At 38.8% G+C, this 20,576-nt stretch overlaps 1 protein-coding gene across 1 annotated transcript in view; it reads left to right on the top strand.

Annotated features, from left to right (window-relative positions):
* The window catches only part of zgc:114120 (uncharacterized protein LOC619267 homolog), a 148,727-nt gene that overhangs the window by 47,453 nt on the left and 80,698 nt on the right, over positions 1-20,576 (top strand). Inside the window, exon 2 of the mRNA XM_047377159.1 lies at positions 16,197-16,504. Coding sequence (XP_047233115.1) covers positions 16,197-16,504 — 308 coding nt within the window. The remainder of the gene's footprint in view (positions 1-16,196; positions 16,505-20,576) is intronic.

Genomic DNA, 20,576 nt, shown 5'->3' with positions numbered 1-20,576 from the left:
ATAATGAATAGTAGTTTCATCAATAATGGCTTCAGCCCACCTTAATGCCTGATCTCTGAGCAGTCCGATGACGTAGGAGATTTTACTCGTGTCATCAGGAAAAGACTGAGGTGAATGTTGGAAAATAAGGGTACACTGCAGGAGGAAACCCTTACTCTTATCCAGATGTCCAGAAAAAGGTTCAGGAGGCGGAGGAGTAATGCGGGCAGTGGACCGCACTGGAGCGGGGCTGGAGCTGGTCTGGGCAGAAGAAACTGCAGAGGACACTGGATTATGTGGGGAAACAGGAAATTTTGAAATCAATTCCTGGAACTGATGAGTAAGGGTGATAACCGCCTGCTGGATCTGGTTCTGTTGCTGGGCTAGAGACTGGAGCATGGTGCCATGCTGCCCCAGCAGGACGCCCTGGTGAGAGACGGTGCCCCGTAGCTGTGCCCCAGAGTCAGTTTGGTCAGCCCGTTCTGTCATAACGGCTTTTCTGAGATTCTTTATGGGGACACAACCACGAGGACTACAGAGAAACGTCTTAAACAGTTTATTGTTGTAGATCACAAACAGCGGGTTTGAGTCCGGGCAGGATCAGCAGGGAAATCTGGATCTTCACTAGAGGCCAAGAGGAGAAGGTTATTGGTGTCCTGATGGGGTGATTTGTCTGTGAGTCTTAGGTGGGACTTACTGGAGCAGTGACTGGAACTCCCGGGAGGGGGCGTGTCTTTACCACGGAGCTGGGACCGACAGTGGGCAGATGTGCGAGTGCAGCAGCTTGGTAGTGTCCATCCAAGGAGAAATCCTCTCTGCGGTCGAGGTAGTGAGGTTGGGGGGTGGACAGACAGGTGTGCAGATCTTCAGCGCAGCACTGGGCAGCAGGGCTGTGTAGGTCGGACCCGGAGCGGAGACGTACGGCAGGGCGTCTGGCAGGAGTCTTAAAGCTCAACTGAGCAAACACGAGTAGGCTGGGACTCCAGAAGCCTGAACAGCTCTTTAAACAAGGTCTGCAGGACAAGGCAAAATAAGAGGAGGTCAGAAAGGTTTTCAAAAAAGGAAAAGTAACAGGAACTCTGGTTAATTTACCTGCCTGGTCATACAACTTACTTCCATTCGGTAAGGCTGTAAGAATAAGAGTTAACACAAAGGGATCTGGGACCAAAGATCCTGAAATAGTATAAGCAGCAGTTCTGATAGGACATGACTCGAATTTATGTCTGTTGATTAAAGCACATGAAACAGATATAATAGTTTTGCAACCTTCTGTCTTCCCAAGGAAATAAGGTGTGTTTCCCTCCTGTGCAATACAAATATATGTACCTATATCTGGATATCCAATTGATTCCTATTACCCCAAAATCTATAAAGAATTCCTGTTGTAGCACATATTAAATTAAGCTCACTAGAAAATCTACTAACATTTCTGCTTTGCCTTACAATATAATTCCTCACCCAAGGAAAAACAACCTCCACCAGCTGGTTATGTTGCCTATCTGGAAAGAAAGTAGTATCAATAGGAACAGGTACTAAAAATGGTTGATCATTAATAGCACGTGGAATCAAACAACAAACATAACAACTGTCATTTCTTATCTTCCTCACGGTTTGCTGCATCAGTTGCCACCAGACATTATCAGCATGATCATGGTAGTCAGAAAAGTGATGAATCTCTCTTCGAATCAGCTGAGGAGTATTATTGGAATAATTAGTCAGATTAGCCACAAATGATCTTTGCTGTACCGTTCCCCAAATGAACACAAGAGTAATAAAAATACTTGCAATACCAATCATTAGCATCAGAACAGACCATCTTCCATATAACTGCATCGTGACCTTGAAGTGGAATGTCCTTTCTTCTGGTACTGAAAGCAAACAGTTTTTTTCAAAGAAAACAAATCATAAACAAAACTCAAAAACCCTACTGCCTCTCCTGAGTGGCTTCTGCGCTTCAAGCTGCCCTGTTACCAGTCTGGTACAGGTGGGCGGTCGTAGGAAGCTCCTCTAGAAATATGTTTAGAAACAGGAACTCTAACCTGCTGGAAGTTAGGCTTCCATAGTCCAACTAAACAACGGTGGAAATGAACACATTTCAAATTTGTAATAATACCATAATGATAGATATCAAGCAATAAACATGAAAGTTAGATAAAAGCATCCGAGATTTCCTCCTCAGAGTCAGTTTCGCTGTCAAAGTGGGAGAAAAGAATTTGGCTGACCCTTGCTGTCCAGGCAAAGGAGTGCCTAATAGCCACCAAATGTTAAGAAATTAAGGAGAATAAGCATCATGGCGCATGTTTGACAGTCTCTCTGTTGCAGACGTCGCCAGTCCATCATCCAGAGAAAGGTTATGTGCAATGTGTAGAGGTCTTCCCTGTATGTTTTCCTAATGTGTCTCTCACTGTGGTGTGTGTGCAGTGAGGCAAATGACCTTATGATTTCTATCTTTCAGGCAATGCAATGGCCTTAAGTAGCTTCGGAAATAACGTTGCACTGCCCAAGGGATTGTGCCCTTGTAAGAACAATGTTCTTCAACCACCTCTTCAATCACTCGCCAGTGATCAGCTTACAGTTCTTTGTCTTGTGGTGGTCTGCTGTCCTCACACCTTTCAGGCCATGGATGATCCAGTTGGAAGATGATTTGTGTCCTGGAAGCCACATGAAGTTGGAGGAGCTGGAGCTTTCCTGCAGCTTTCCTGGGTGTCTAGTATCTGATATGGGCCATTCCAGTGCCTGGACTTCCAGTGTTTTCTCCTAGATTCTCTGACCAGAATCCAGTCACCAGAAATAAAGGACGGGAGGGTGGAAGTGGCTGTTTCTGGAAATGCAACCTTCACCGTCTGTGAAACTTGAGAAAACACAGTGGACAGGTTTTGACAGTAAAACAACATCCTATCTTCACACAAAGATGTGGAAGAAAATGATCTTTGCAATATCTCCATGCCCAAATTAGGAGACCTGCCACACAGCACTTCAAAAGGACTGAGATTTGCCTGTGTCCTTTGTGTCAATCTCATATAAGTGAGATCAGGGCCTTCACAACGCTTGGCTAATTTTCAATTCAAAGTCCCATTCTCAAGCCTAAGTGCTTAACTACATGAACTTCATCAAAACATCCAACACAATCAAAAGAATTGATCTTCTGACTTCACCTGGTATACTAGCAGTGACCATCAGCTAAATATTCTGAATATCAAAAGGGTGACATGATGTCTGTGGAAGGTCTGATTACAGGTCAATATTTCCATAGTTTCAGAATACCCAAAGAGAATTTCAAAAATGGTCTAATCTGTGGAGATGTAAAATTTCACAAAAGAATCAACACCATATCTTTCAGAGAGGTTTTCAGAATGTGGTCTTAGGGAGCTATGCACCATTTATATAAACAAAGTACAACGTCTCTCGTATTGTCGCTAAGTCCTCACTGGAGGTATGAGCTACCCTTTTTCCATGAGTGCTAAAACTTTTGTTACCCAATGTTACTTTATTCTGACATTTCGCTCTTCTGGCGCAGGGTCCAACCCATGTGACGATCCAGCAAAAAGTTTGTACAAAAATGGTCTAGTAACCAAGATCACATTACCTAGAACCAAAGAAATTAATTCTGATATAACTATGTGTCACTATGAATTTACTGAAAGCAACATAAAGAAAATCCAGATGTTTTTAACTGCAATTCAGTTCCATTAACAACTTTAACTTCTCCAGGAGGGAGAAAGAAGAAACTTTGCTCCAGCCTGTTTCTCTTCTCCCCGCATAAGATGTGCTTTCAATATAAATCCAGTGTATCGCTCTTCTGGCTCTGGCAAATAGCATGGATCGTTGTCCATCTCAGTGGGTTTGGGGCCGGACTTCTTCTGAGTTTCGTTTTGGTGGAAACTCACACTGTCATTTGCAGCAAGCAGGCAGGCAGGCAGACTGACCGACCGACTGACCCTCTCTCTCTTTCAGGCCATGCTGAAGAAGCGTCTCTGGCGGAGTAGCCATGGGAAGGGCAGGTTTCTAAAGTCCAGACTCAAAAACGCAGATGTTGCACTCAAATCCCATATATGTGTGTATGTGTGTGTGTGAGAGAGAGAGGCAGAAGAAAAAGTTTAGTATAGGTTCAGATTTTGCACACAGAAATATTATCAGTCAGTCAGTCCACCTGCCTGTCACTTCCTTCCATAACATGCACTATACTCCTTTCTAAAACAACTTTCTTTTCGCATCTCTAATGTCCCTTTTCACTTTTACCTTATTTTCCGACTGATCGCAATATTTAAGACAAACAAAACTTCCTGCAGGAAAGTTTTAACTCTTTAACCCCTTAATTGATGCACTCTGTGCTTTTTAATCTTTTTCTTATGTTTTTTTATTTTTCCCATCTCCATCAACTGTTTTACTTTAAACTATTTAAACTATTTTTTTTCAACTATTTAACTTATTTATACTCAAACTTCCACGCTGTGAAAAACCAAACTTATCTTCCCAAATTAAAGCACATTTAACACAATCATCCCCACTTTTTCCTTTCATTATTTTATAAATCACAGAGTCTGGAGAAGGAGGCACCCCTGATGCCTCAAGGTTCCGGAACCATTTTTTTTCCTTTACCCTTTCAGCGGCATGTCTGCCGTCTGGCTTTTCTCCTTTATGAGGTGTAGAAAATTGCAAAAAACCACCCGCAAAACCCTGTGTTTTGCTTTATCTTATTGTTACCAATAAAAACCTCCCTGTATTTCCTTTACAGGGTGACCTGGCCCTCAGCTGATGTCCTCCCTCTCACAACTCCGGAACCTAATTAATTAGTTAGGAGATGATGGTTAATGTGTATAAAAAAAATAATATACATTATATCATACAGAGCAACTTCTCACCCAGATATATTTGTAGACAAATAGTTTGGATCCAATCGGCCAGAAGCCGCAGGCTCCGTAAAATGGAGGTGGACTGAGGACAACGTCTCCAGGTTGGCCAGGCATCCGTGTCCCCTCCTGCGGTTTCCTCTGGCACGTTAGATCCTGTTTGTGATGCCATAATTGTAGTGGAATTTTCTTATCAAAGTGGAGAGAAGTTGACTCACAACAAGAGAAAATCCGGACTTTGTCTTTACAAGTTTTATTCAAAGGCATTAAGCGTTTGAAGACCCTGTCACTGAGGTTAGTCAGTGGAACAGAGCCCCAATCAACATTTACACACTATTTATACCAAACATGACAGTGTTATCTCAACTTCAAAGAGTCTGTGTTTTATGGCTCTAGACCCTCCTGCTCTTCCTGAGGCATCACCCTAAAGCATGGGTTTTAACCATTAAACTTCTGATAATGGCTTTACAGCTTCCTCCTCTAACACAGATGTTCTAAGGAGTGAAGTAACCTAAAGGTCATACACTTTGGAACACTTAATAAAAGAATTTCCATCACATTATCCACTAAAAACTATAACATATTTTTTGCCAAGTAGCTGTTTTTAGTTTAAGGATGCTTGCAAGTATTTAAAAAGAAAACACTCAGTTAAAATGGAGTTCACTACTGTTTAAGCTTGACTTTTTTAAACAAACGTTTGGTGCAAGTTTAAGTGGTGTTGCAGATCTTGCAGGTCAACCTGAGACCAGCCTTGTAAACAGATGAAATCATCATTATTGTGCTCAAGTATTGTCAACATTTCTAAAAAATCTAAATAATTGGCTGTCACAGAGACAGATGAGCAAGGAATGTTTTTTTTTTAATTTATGGTTAGAAAAACATTGACTTTCTGGTTGACAACCTCAAATTTTGCAGTAAACTGAAGTATTTTCATGTTTTTAAGGAATCTGGACTGCATTTTTACATCACAATATAGACTCACCAAACAGAGATTGTTGAAATCACAGTTTGAGATTCATGAAATGTTTGATCTACTCTTAAAAACCCACAGTGGACATTTTCTCTGGTATTTGTCAGCAAAAAAATGGCGGATTCCCACAAATATTGTTAAAATCTCATTGTTTGTGAAAATCCAATATTGTGTATGACACAACTTTTGTACACCACTTTTAATGTACATATGTGATTTGTTTTAACTGAACAATATTTTCTCACGTTATTTGAATGTAAAACCCCTAAACTCAAACCAATGCATTTAAGAATCATGGTAGTAATTTTGTGCTTTAAACCTCACCTGATTTTTAACACAAGTCTTTAAAAACTTTAGAGAATCCAACATCTAACAGCAGAAGAGAGATTAATTTGATAGCAGCAGATCTTTGCATGTTATGAAATATTTTTTATTGACCAGCCAGTCAGATTTTTATGACATTTGATTAACCAGCAAGCATCTTGTTTTCAAAGGGATATTTGGTCAAGAGCTGTTTGAGCTTTAAATCTTGTAAAATCATGAATTAGATGAATTTTGTCCTGTTGAATAAAATATTTTATCTCTTTAACCCTGAAACAGTGGTACATCTTAACTAGCTGCGGAATGTTTTCACAACTTCTTATTTCCTGCCTCACTCCTGGGAAATGGACAGAATATACATGACATTTCATGCCACATCATACATGTACCTCATCATTATCAGGATGCCATTTGCTGCTCCAGGATAAACCTGCAACAAATCACAGCCTCCAAATCAAACCGTCAAGAAGAAAATAATTTGAAGTAAATTCTGAATGAAAAACGGCTGACTATGAATGATTAGATTTGAGCCCAATGAAAACATAAAACTAAGAAATTGCATCTGTCAGCTCATGGCCGGCAGTGGCCAAGGTTGTACTACCAACACACAGAAACACTCTCAGCCTCGTAATGAAAAATTGCCTGGATGTGGCCTTGAGCAGCCATCTGGAATGTGTCCAGGACCTCAGAAATATAATATCCGTGACACAATGGCAATCACTTACTTGGTGTTTAGGCTCCTATGACCTGCGATAAACACAGAATAATGATGTGCGCTGGATCATGTGCATTGATAGTTGCTAAATTAAAGATTTCATCTGTTTAGTTTATGCTAAAAGTGTTAATCTAAAACTCTTCTTAATAATTTAACTAAAGTGAATGCCAGTGTCTTGCAAAGTATTCACACCCTTTGCATTTAAGATTTTCTATAATAGACCAACACAAAGCGGTGCATTATTGTTAAGTGGAAGAAAACGTATTCATGATCTTCAAAATGTTTTACAAATAAATTCTGAAAAGTCTGGCATGTCTTTGTATTCTGCCCTCTTGTGTCAGGACTTTGTAGAGCATGATTTTGCAGCAATCACAGCTGCAAGTCAAGAGTAAAAGTTTTACTCATTCTTATTTGCAAAATAGATCAGATTGGATAGAGAACATCTATTTAGATCATTGTTTTAAGTCTTGCCACAGATTTTCAATTGGATGTAGGTCAGGACATTGACTGGGCCAATCTAACACAAGAGTATGTGTTGATCCAAACTATTCCATTGTAGCTCATTCAGGGTTATTGTCCTGCTGGAAGGTGAACATCCATCCCCAGGTTTGCTTCCCTGCTTTTAGCTCCATCTGTCTTTCTACTAACTTTCACCTGCTTTTCTGTACCTAAGGAATACAACTGCCTGATACTGCCACCACCATTTTTCACCATGAAGATGGCAATGTGATGTTAGTTTTCCACCACAAATAGTTTTCCATGTTAGTCAAAATATTATATTTCCCTCATCTGACCAGTTTGTCTGGATTTTATTTACATACAAATGCATTTAATGGTGACGTATTACACTTCCTTTTAAACACAGGGGATAGGTCTATGGGCTATACAAATAATGTTAATTACATTTTCACACAGAATCATTCTTAGATAATGAGATTTCACCTCCTCATTTGCCCCTTTCTTAGCTTCTTTCAGAACGTGCTGTTTTAGGGCTCTGTCACGTTTATGCAAATTAGCTGTGTATGGCCACATCTCAACCAGCACTTCATAAATGTGAAAAAGAAAAAGAAACTTTTAAGACATGACAATAAGTATTTACATTTCCGCCATCTGCAGATTGAACAGCAGGGACTGAGTTTTTCTTCAGTCTAAGTCTTTCTGCAAATCCTGATGTGTACTGATATGAGTTCTCAAGCAGTTCTGTGGTGAAATGATTCGTGCAAACTAGTACTGTCTTGAAAATCCTTTGTCCGACAGCGGGAGAATATGCATGGACACATGCTGGTCTTTGCAGCCAACAACAGAACATCTGCCTTTGAAGATAGCCATTGTAAAGAGCGTGTAATGTAAAACCAGACGGCGAGACAGGAACCTCTACTGAAAATCAAATAGGTGGAGCTCCACTTCAGTTGCTAGACAGGGGTGGGACTCAGGTAATGTTACTAGGTGGCAGTGTAAATGTGACGTCACAATTAAACAGCTTTTGAAACCTCACGTTTTCTAGAAAAAAATAAGACATTCTTTTATTCCCCAAAAAAAAACAAAAAACGGCTGAATATTTGTTTTTTGTTTTTTTTAATAAGACTGTATTTTATTATTTATAAAGATTTTCCATTCTCAAATCAAATTCAGTATTTACCACATTAAGCCACAAACATCAATTTCCAGTACAACCAAACAAAACAGTTGAACAAGAATGTGAACATCTCGGCGAGCTGAAATCCCAACAAATTTTTTCTCTACTGTTTATACACACAAAAATAACTTAAATTTAAACGCTATAATGTCAGTTCAAAACATGTTATCAATGGGTTCCACTTTTTCTTAAATAACTCAATGGATAGGTTTAGCTTTGTTGTTATTTTCTCCATAATATAAACCCTCACTACTCTCTCTCTCTCCATTGACTTACAGTAGGGGTTAGAGGTTCATACCAACATACAGTAATCATTTTCTTTGCTACAAGCACAATGATCCCAGGCAAGTACTGTTTTTCTTTACTTAACAAATCACTTGGGAGCACTCCCAGAACAAAGACAAGGGGGTTCCATTCAATATAAATGCGTAAAATATTTGAAATTTCTTCTCTGATTCCTTCCCAGAATGTTTTAATCGTTGGGCAATCCCAAAAGATATGAGTATGATCTTCAACTAGTCCACATTGTCTCCAGCACAAATTTGTTTAAACCTTATCACATTTTGAAATGATACATGGTGTTTTGAAATACCTAACAATTACTTTCCAATAAAATTATTTGCTGTTAGTCAGTCTCTGTCCATTTTCACACACTAGTTCCCATTTTTGATCATCTATCACAACATTCATTTCTAGTTCCCACCTTTCCCTTATCCCAGGAGGCCCCCCCGACATACATGACTGTAAACATTTATATAGATCTGACACTGTTTTTTCACTTTTTCTTTCTAAATCAGTAGGTTATGACTTAAGAAGAGACCATTCTGTATGGTACATTAGGTAACTTTTCAACTGCAAAAATCTATAAAAGTCAGTTGACATCAACCCATGACCAAATGATTTCAGAATCTCCCCTTCAAACAAGTCATCGATAAAGATTAAATTCTTACTTTGTCAGACTCGAAACCCTGAATCATTTTGCCCCGGTTAAAAATCTATTATATCCAAAATGTTCATGCACCTGGATTTAGATTGAGGAGCTTTGATACTTTTTCTGATCATGCCTATAATCTTTTGGGTACATGTCATCCAAGTATTTGTGATTTTGTATTTGTTCCAAATTTCAGTTGAACAAAAAGGAAGGGCCTGCAATGAAAATTTAGGGCATAAACCTTGTTCCAATGTCAACCATGTTGTTTCTTTATTCTGTGTTAACCATTCCACAGTCCCACGCAATTGTGCTGCCTAATAGTATAATTTTAAATCTGGTAGGTTAAGGCCTCCGTACGCTTTACCGCTGGTCAGTTGTGTAAATTTGATTCTGGCCTTTATTTTTTGCCAAATGGAGTTTAAACGAAAATTCCGAATGAAAGACTCACCTCACCGTCTCCGCCGTCCAATGACGCCTCTGTGCTTCTCCCGGCCTTCCAATCAGCATCCTGTCCGCCTGATCCATCATCCAATCACCTTCCAAGACCTTGTTTTTAAAGGACCTTTGGCTGTGTTCTTCCTCCCTTGTCAGCTGAGCTCATCCCTCCTCCATCCCACCTCCACCATCTTCCTCCACATCTATTATGGCTTCCTCGCTCCCTGGCCGCCATTCCACCACCAGTGTAGGGGGAAGACATCTCTAAATCTAAGCCTTACAAATGATCATCTTAGCTCATATAATTTTTTGCATTTTTTTTAAAACTAGTCACAATACACCAATCTGGGGAAATATTTATTTTGACTGTTTCAATCCTTCCGAAACAGGATAACGATAAAATTTCCCATCTTTCTAAGTCTTTTTGAATTTAATCCAATAGCTTCCCATAGTTTGCCTTGTACAGTTGGGAAACATCCGTAGTAATATTGATTCCCAAGTATCGAAACCCATTAGGTGACCAGTTAAATTGAACTGGTTCGCATAATTCTGAGGGCCAGGTCCCACTTATCATCATTGCTTCCGATTTTGATTTATTTACTTGGTATCCTGAAACGGGGCTTTTAGTGTTATTCTATAGCTAATCCAACTTTTTATTAATGTCGAAGGTCAATGTTTATACTTTTTTGGTTTTAAACATGATGCTCACATCACTGGTTGATAGTCTCCATGAGGCTGGCTTCATTTCTAGATCAGAGGGGTTCTTTATTCTGGCCAACAAAGAGTTGATGCCGAGCTTATTGGTGTCAAGGCTTGCGGCAGTGGAAACACAAAGAACTAATAGTTAACAACAACAACAACACCAGTTTAGCACCAGTCACACGAAAGAGTACAAAGAGACGTTATCGGTGTTTGAAATCAGTAACTTGAGTTCCCTCTGAATTAAAATCTTCTGACATTTTCGCTTTGACTAATAAAGGCCTCAAATACAGGAAGAGTTTGGCAGCTAAACAAACAGTTTTCTGAATCATCAATAACTTCAATAACCAAAAGTATGGAACACAATAATGCACTGCAGAAGATTGCAGTTATTGCATAAACATAAAAGAGAAAAAAGTGAAAGTTGTAAACAAGGGTCTATGCATTTGACTCATGCAAACTGACTCTTTGCATAAGTTAACACATTTGTTTGTTTTTCAGTGTACAATAGAGACATGTGTAAGAAAATCCAAGAATCCTGAAGCCATAAAACATAAAACGATTGGTCCAGACTGCACTGATTTAGAAGGCAGCCAGCATATTTTCTAATCAATTGTTTTGGCTTCATTATTGAAAATCAACCTGATTTGCTTTGCTATGAATATATTAATTTGTCAACAGATTTAAACATATTTTTTACAAAAAGGAACATTTCCATTGTATAAGCCCTGGACCTATTTGAAGAAGGTAAATCACAGCAGGTATTGGAGCAGAACATAGCGTCTGTCTGCCTCGCACACTCACAATTCCACCCACACTGAAACACACACAATCTGAAAGAGTTTGCTCAAGGCTTCACATAAATTATAGTGACAAGGCCTGGTCTGGATGTTCCTGCTGTCTTTGCAAGTTCCCTTCGGTTTTACAACCTTACCATGGATACACATTGGTATTATGTGGCTATACTCCTATCAGAAAATTTCCATCTGTGGCCAGCTCAGACACCATTTTAAATACCACAAGCGCTACTGTCGTCGGGGTGAATTTGCAGACAGGAAACCTTCCGTCTGAATGAAAATTATTAATTATTGCAGCATTTTCAAGCAAAGGAAACTTGGCACACATGCCATGGGAACTTTCTCAGTGACAGCTAAACATTTACTAAATAGGCTGCTGTTTATGTATTTTCTAATGGAAAAAGGTTTAACGTGTGGTGATGTGGAGTTTTGTTTAGCAGAGAGCAGTAGAATGTTTTAACTGCAAGCTAATCAAGTTCCTGCTTCAGTGGATTTCTCTTGCTGAGCGGACAAAAAGGAGAACACTTAGGGGAGAGATCAATAATGTATGGAGACTGTGTGGGTCAAAGCCCTGCAGGTCATGTAGTTCAGGTTGTTTGTAGTGCACATTATGTGTCTGTTTACCTTTAAACTTGACCCCGACAGAAAGTTGTCTGGAAAGTTTTCCTAATGTGGCTGAAAATCTGTAAGATAACTACTGATCGGATGGGTTCATATAGTTTTATTCACTGAAGTTTAATGTAACTAAAGTTTTATATTATCCACGTTATTTTCTACCCGCTTTTTTGTGTGTGTAAATAGGCCAAATTATGTCCTAAATCCATATAGCGATGTACTCCTCATCTCAGGCAACCAAAGCAAAAACAACAAATTAAAATTAAAGACATTTATTGAAGAAATTAAAATCATATCAGATTTTGGTGCAGATATGCTCACTTTCTATAAAAAACATCATGTGACTTGGTAAAAAGATTTATTATCAGCATCATTTATTACCAGCTTCTTTAAAATAATTTTTACAAATGTATTAATATTCCAGAATGTCATGTTCATCCTTAAGAACTTGTTCTAGTTCAGACAGATTAAAATGAATTAATTATTGTTCACTAAATAATCTGAACTGAGTTCACAGCTCCAACCTGAACTAGTTCCTGTTCATTTATCATATTATGTGTTAAAGTTTAAAAGTATATGTAAATTATGCCTACATTCACCAGTTAGCATACTGATTATTTTTGAGAAATATTTGCAACCTGGGCCTTGCTTGTTTATCTTCTTTTTTTAATGGTCAAATTCTCAATACCACTCCTCTCATTCGCACGCTTTAATGCTTTCATATTGAGAAAGCAACATGAGTCTAAAATTCGAACTAAACTTCTGGGCACTTAGACTATGTTTGTAATTGTGGCCACTTATAGAGCAATACGAGACAGAATGCACTTCTCATCTTTGCAGTAGTTTCAAACTTACTTACTCAAGCAACAACAAAACCAGTTCAATCTATTAGTTTTGACGGTTATAATGCTATGCTTCACTTGATATTGATATGTTTCCCATGAAGAAGACTGCATCATACTAAAGTTTAAAACAAAGGGAGAGGCAAACAATACCAGTAACAGGTCCACACAAAGACTACCTACAGAATGTACCAGCCTACAGTATGTGTGTAACAGCTGAACTGTGCCCATGTCCACACACAAAGGGCAGGCACCAAGCTCTCACCATGGAGGGAAAATGTTGCAACTCTTTGTTGCAGATTACACATTTCACATACTCCTGAACAGAGCACCATTAAATCATGTCGGGATGAGCTAAGGTCTTCATATAAAAAAACAGCATTAGACTCAGTGTAGTGCATGTTCAAACACAGCTCTCTGCAGGACTCAAACCAGAATTCTTACAGAGATGTTCCAGCTGCTCAATAAAATGTTTGAGAAATTTTGTGAAACAGTCTGAGAATGAGTTGGTATGAAACAGAATATTGATAGAACAATTTGTATTTCTTCATGCAGTAAGACAATCAATGCCCCAGCAGAAAACTTTAATAATTCAATATAAAACGCAGTTCTATAGACAGATTTTCCTGCTCCTGTTGTCAGTACTTTATTGCCCCTTACAGAAGTCTTTAAACATGACACAAAGCTAACCCGCCAAAATAAAGAAAACTACTTTTAGATATTTGGGAGAAAAGACTTATATGTTCCAGAGTGTAAACTTTTACTTCTGTCAGTTGCCCAAAGGTTCCATTATTTCAGTGTTGCTTCTCATAGCTGTAGGTTTTAAACAGTTGCCTTAGAATGATGGATTGCGCTTCTTTGGTTTCCACACCATGAATGTCCGTGTTTTTGGCAATGAGAAGAATTTCCAGATAGTTCAACTTTTTTCTTGTTAGTGAGGGAAAAGTGTAGTAGCACCCCTCCAGCCAGCTAATTGGCAGTGCACAGTAAAATGTGGGGGAGGGGCACTGAATCACTCTATATTCAATACAACTGCAGAAAACCTTAGTTACTCTGGCAGGTCCTCTGGTTTCTCTTTAAAAGTACTAATAAGAAAAGTATAATGTAAAATTTTTGCCATTTAAGACTTTGCTATTCTCTGAAACTGTAAACTGTGCATACTGCACAAAATAATGATTGGCAATCTCCACCATATCATTTAATAAAATATTAATATCACAAAGTACTTCTTAGATGTGATATTTGTTAGGCCACGATGTTTGAAGTTGATGATAAGAAGATAACTGGCCAGAAGGATACATTTTCTGTTCCCCTGATTTCCACACTTTGTCTAGATGTTAGTAATTAACATGACAATAAGTTATAATGAGAGTGATGAGAACATGGAGATGATGAAAAAGATAGACGAGTGAGCAAATATTTCTTTTTTGAACTGGTCATATGACTGCAGTATTCAAAAACACAACTGCAATCACATGTTTGCTCTCATATCATTCCTACAGATTAAAATCATTTTGATAAGATGCGAGATAGAGGGTTCTGTAGCTCTGATTTTAGTTTACAAAGCCTGGCTATTAAGCATGTTTCTATTTTTATGATTTCTTGCTGAACTGTCAGGAGACTAGGCTGAAAAAGAACCTCTTCTGGTGTCCAATGTGACCAGATGATGTTCTGTCTGGTATCCTAGAAATATAATTCGATCATTTTTCACTTTACCTGAATAAAGACTTAAAATCTGAGGGGACGGAATAATTTAACCTGTATTGAGTTTAAAAACAAATTGTGAATAAGAAAAGAGCAGTATAAGCAAATGATGAAATCTGTTGCATTTAAACCACCTTCCAAACATTACCAATGCACAAATGTATTTCTATTACCTTATGAGTGTTAGTGTAATATAAACGTTTTTTACATAGTATATTATTGCATACTGTTTCTGCATAATGTTCTGTAGTAGGATTACATAACTTAACATTTCTGCTGGAGATTACTTCCTGTCCTATTAAAATAATTTACATAAGAATAGCATAGCTTTTGAATACTACAAACTTCCTGTAACTGATCATCTTATGCAAGCTATTTGTGCTTTGTATGAAATCCGTCACAAGAGGGCACTAAACCACATTACCCCTGGAGACAGACATTCCTATTTCTGTCACTTTTTATTGACTGAGTGTCACACATGAGACCGTTCTGCTCTCATATAAAAGGAAAGTTTCCTGCACGACTGTTTTGTCTTGCTTCGGGGTTCCCAGGACAGTTACAGTTGTAGAAACAGACAGATGTTCCCCTTGTTTTCACACGCTGCTAAAATGCCAGAGGTGTACTTTGTAACATCCACATGTCTGTGTGTAGAACTGTAGGAACTTGAGAGTTAATCCAGACAGAAAACGGTTTTTTCAAATGTTTGGCAAAAAGGAACTCAGTGGACTCTGTTAAATTATTGTTAATTATTGTAAATGCAAATTCAAGTCAAACATAAATAAAACTTGTGCTTAGCTGACATGATTTTTTCTAGTTAATGACACAAAACACTCAGAGCACAACATCACAGCTGGGTTGCTATTGTCATGACTGTAGACCAGACGATTTTCATCTTTGAACATCTTTCAAGAAAAATATTTTTCTACTGACAAAAGCGAAAATCAATTTCTGCTTAAATGTGTTCAGTTATAATAATGAAATAATAAATTGGTAAATGGTAAATTGGCAAAGGATGAAATGATATAGTTATAGTTACGGCAAAATATTGTCATTTTCTAATCTTAAACAAAATGCATTTTCTGCTTTCTCACTACAGTTATTAAAAGACAGATAAATACCCGTGTATGGCATATTATTTCCTTTTTTGAAACTTTTCTCTATCTTAGTTTTGTGTTGCGATAGTGCCATCTATTTTCTTCCTGTTATGAGATTGGGTCAGGGGTGTTAACGGGTCAAGGAGGAGCACCAAAACATCCCTCTCCCCAGTCACACTCTACAGCTATTCCTGGGGATCCCAAGGCATTCCAGGGCAAGAAGATTCCAACAGGGGGAAAAAAATCTATTTTTTATCACTAATAATTGTCATTATTAGCATTCAATCTTATGATGATAAACCTATAGTCAGCACTGTATCTACCACGTACCAGTTTAGACCTGGTTTCTTTGCTGAAACATTTGTTTAGTTTAGTAAAGCTGAAGAAGTGGAACTCGATCTGTGCATTTAAAGTCACTCTTACTTAAAGTTCACATTATGGTTTATAAGATTTGACCTCAGAGCTGTAGTCTTTGAAAAGTGCCCAGTTTTATAGTTTTATCATGAGGGGATCTTATTACTTAAACAATTTCTTTTTCTGACAGATACCTTTCACCAGATACCTTCACCTCATAACCCTTCCTCTTTGTGTTTTCAAATCATTTTCAGGTCGAGAGAAGAGAAAGGATTCCATGATCTCTGCAGGTGATGCCGATTTTCCGCGGGATTACCACACTCTGGCCGCCAGCAGGGGCCGTGGGGCACGACGCTTCCCGGACAACAGTAATGGGGGGTTCACGTCGTCCTCGCTGGACCGCCGACACAACTCTGTGGCCGCTAAAAGTTTAGAGGCCCTAAACAGCATGCACAAAGCGGACATTGAACGGCAGCGTGACGCCCTGATGGACCTTCAGAAGAACAAGTACACAAACAGTCCGGGCTCCTTGTCGCAGGGCTCTGCGGCTGCTGGCCGACAGGTATCTTCACATACCATCAAAATAATGAAGATATCAATGTTTCTGCAACTGAACCATGCATATTTTCCTGGTAAATCCGGTTTACCTCTTGTATGTAGTGTTGTTTTCCTTATCCTGTTTACATATTATGTTAATGCAGCTTCCTTTAACTTTCAAACTTTCTGTGAATGTAAATGGGTACATCTGATCAGTTACAGGGCCAATCACTCTCTGTTCTGTCCAGTTTTATACTGTGTGGTGATATGGTTAAACTAATGGACTTAGAGTTCTTATGCTGTCTTGAAATGCTTGGAAAATTTTGGAATTTTCTTATATCATCTTCCAGGGCTGTTTTTTCCAGCGACAGTGCTGCCTGGTCGCACAGATGTTAGTGTTGTTGAAGTAGGTCCTGGGTTCGGGTTTTGGTTAGAGGCGTTCTGTGTGGTGTTTGCAAGTTATCCCTGTGCATGTGTGAGTTCTCTCTGGGTCATAACTGGTTAGTCTACCTTGCCCTTAAGTGTGTGAATGCATGTTGTTTGTCCTGTTTGTTAAAAAATAAAAATAAAACATAAAAAAACTTTACAACAACCGGTTCTCCTTAGTAATGAGTCAACGTTATCATGATCTTGGTTCATTACCTTGGAACATGCAGAACATAAAACCACACAAGGTAGATGTTTTGTGTTCAGATTTCTAGAATGTTTAAAAAGTGGGAAAAAAAGTTTAAGTGTGATATTTTGCAGTGGATGATTTATTGGAACCTTGTGTGAAATGTAGCCAAAACAGCAATATTATTGCTGGAAAATATCATTGGTGGGAAGTTAATGCTTGCAGTGCTTTGAAATGTTAAAACGGTTTAGTTATGATTGCATTTGAGAAGTGTTTTTAGGACTTTACTCTTGATGCTATTGCTGCTGTCTAGGTAAATTACTTTCTTTGGTGAGATGCCTACTGTTTAGGAGGAGAACTGTGTGGAGTTAACTTTGGTCAATCAACTGAACAGCAAAAATAAAACTAGTAACAGTGGAGCAAAGGTAACAGGACACACAGTGGAAGAATGAGCAGAAGCAGAGCAGACAGGGTTTTGTATTGAAGACTCACTTTGCCTCTTGCAATAACACATCTTTAAATACGTTTCCCTCACCCTGATTCTGCAAACATTTTCTTTGAGGACTTATTCATCTACTCATTATTGAGTAGATGTTGGATGTTGGAGATGCGACTTCAGTGAAATTAAAACATTTGCTTATTGCATCTTGTAGCCAGGAACTTCGATTTTGAATATATTTTTGTCCACTTATTGCAGACATGTTGGCCACATATTATTGCCTTTTCAAAATCAGGCTAAACTCTAACAGAAAAAGCAAGATTCCTGTATATGTATTTTGATGCAGTTTCATGTGCCTGTATCTCCCTGGCCCTTCAGGGGGGAATTGAGCTCCTTTTGAGTGCCTTCTGTTTCCACATGTGAACATTAACTCCCTAAGAGATAATAGCAGCACATCAGTGGGTCCTGGAAACCTGCATGAGCGTTTTAAGTGGAGAGATGCCTGCGGGTCTTCAGACAGAAACTATAGCCTCTTTATGACCTCTTGGCAGGGTCACTGATGGCCCTTCTTTTTGTTTATTATAGCAAAGAGTGAGTAATAAAAGGTAGGGGAAACAGATCTCAGATATATTGAGCGAAAATATCCCAAGGTGAAATTAAATGTTCTGTTCCCAAACATCTTTGTTTTCATGGCTTCTTGACCCTCGATTCATCAATCATGAACTGGTCTGACTTTATACCTCAAACAGAACTGTCTGACTCAGCTTTTTATGTCTGGCTTAAAGGACTCTAGCATTATATCAGGAAAATGGGCCCATTTCCCCCCACAGACACAAACACGATCCCCTCCAAAGATTTTTCCTGTATTATATTATGTTGCAGTGTACATCCTAGATAAAAAGCAGTTTCTGACAGCTATTGCCTCCATGTTGTTATAAATGTGGTTGGCACAGCTTTTGGCTATAAACTGGATGATTGACACAGCAAGCTTTTTCATTTTTGAGCAAAAACAAATTGTAAAGCACACTGCTTTCAAGGTTTTCAGCATGGACACATTTTTTAGCACAATATCTTTTACCATGTAACTTTAACCATAGTTCGATCGCGTTTAAACAGCTGTTTCTTGGCTGTAGCTTGAAATGATGAATTAGCACGTAGGCATATTGCTTTTTGCCTTACTGTATAGGAGCCAAAACATATTTGTTGTTTCTACATAACTTTTGCATGTTTTAGAAAGTTAGTTCTGATTATTCAGAAAGGTTTAGAAATTTTGTGGGACTTGATCAGGGGTCTACAAACTGTGGCTCCAGAGTCACAAGTGGCAACAATTGCTCTTAATAACTTTGGCTACAAAATATCGATACAATGACAAATACAGATTTTAGCAGTTTCTAAGCTTTTTTCATTGAAAAATTGCATTTGATTTCCAAAATAAAATGACATTAAAAGTACCAGTAGTATTTTTTAGCTCTATTTGACTTGTCATTAGGTTGGATATTATGTACTTTTTAAAGCCACTTTTCATAAATAACATCCCTTAGAAGAAAATGTATCCATCCTCTTTTTGCAAAACTTTAGTTTTAAAACCTGTGCAGTACCAAACATTTTCTATTGTTAGAAGAATTTAATTTGACATGAAATACCCAATGCAAACCTATTTGTTAGAGGAACACCAGGAGTATAATAAGTTGATATAAACTAAGGCTAATATGACCTGCTCAAGTTGCTAGCTGTCATTTCTTTAAACAGATTTACATTAGTCTGATAGTGGGAGCTTCTTTAGTGCCCAGATCATGACTGTGTGTTTTTTGCAAACCTCTCCTTCCTGTAAGTGTGAAATAGGTGCAGTAGCTTTCTCCCAGCCAGCTGATCAGCAGTGTGCAGCAACATGTGGGGTAGGGGCAGCATTCCAAAGGCACTTATTTCCATGGTGCATAGGAAGGCACAAAGACCTGGTAAGGTGAAGAGTCCTGGAACACTTGAAATAAATTGGTTTCTTATTAATTCAAGTGTTACCAGAGTCCTCACCTGACGAAAACTATTGCCAACACTTTTTTTTCTGGCATCTCACTGAAATTACATTAAACTGATGGAAAGTGTTAGAGGTTTAAAAATCTTACCTTGTTATAACATTGGTTACAAGTCTTTGGTCAACTGACTCACTGCTCAAACACACTTGGTTTCCTTCATACAGCTGGAGAGACTTTAATTCCTCAACTTTTTCCCTCTAAAAACACAATCAAAATGTCTCAAGAACATTTTGAGGAAATTACATCATTTCCACTGGATTGTTTTATTCGGTGGTTGCATTAAAGAAGAGGCTGTGAAATATCCCCAATGTTTAGTTCTGCAACCTCTGCCCTTTCTCGGTCTCATCATTTCCCCTCCACCCACTCAGAGCTTTCCCCATCCAGCCTCTGTGCATCCGAGCCACACCATTTGTCTTATTTAAAATTTGAAAAAGAGGTGGAAACAGGTGGAGTCAGCTGTTGTCACGGCAACCCCCTGCTTCCCATATAAGGACAATGTGTGATATCATATGGTTGGCAATGAACATGCTGTACCAAGTGTGAGGAAACAACAGCGGAGGAATAAAAAACCAGAAGAGGAGGAGGAGGAAAGGGCTTCTTCATCGTTTCGACGGAGGGGAAATAGATTGTGACGGACGGGAGGAGGAGGGGTCGAGAGACATGCACAGTGCCTCTTAGGCGCTACTACCAGAATCAGCGAGGGGGGACTGGCAGATCCTCTGGGCGCGGGAATACACTGAGCCGCAGTGAAGAAGAAGAAAAAAAAGGAAATGGAAAGAGGGGAGCAAGAAGAGGGATGCATGTGGAGCGTGAAGATGCAGAGTCACTAAGTGCAAACGGTAACTCTCTAACCTGCTCCTTCCATCCTTCAGACGAGGCTTTCATTCAGGCTCTCTGTGACGGATATGTTTCTGCATGATGGACATCAGTGTTTACCTGCCTCCTCTTTATGCTGAGCTGAAGCTGTTCAGTGAGCACACATTTCTTCTCCTCCCGGTGTTGATTGTAATCTGCG

The sequence above is a fragment of the Girardinichthys multiradiatus genome, chromosome 10 (assembly GCF_021462225.1).
Source record: "Girardinichthys multiradiatus isolate DD_20200921_A chromosome 10, DD_fGirMul_XY1, whole genome shotgun sequence".
NCBI lineage: Eukaryota > Metazoa > Chordata > Actinopteri > Cyprinodontiformes > Goodeidae > Girardinichthys > Girardinichthys multiradiatus.
The sequence above is the reverse complement of the archived record's forward strand: the minus strand, read 5'-3'. Positions and strand labels throughout refer to the sequence as shown.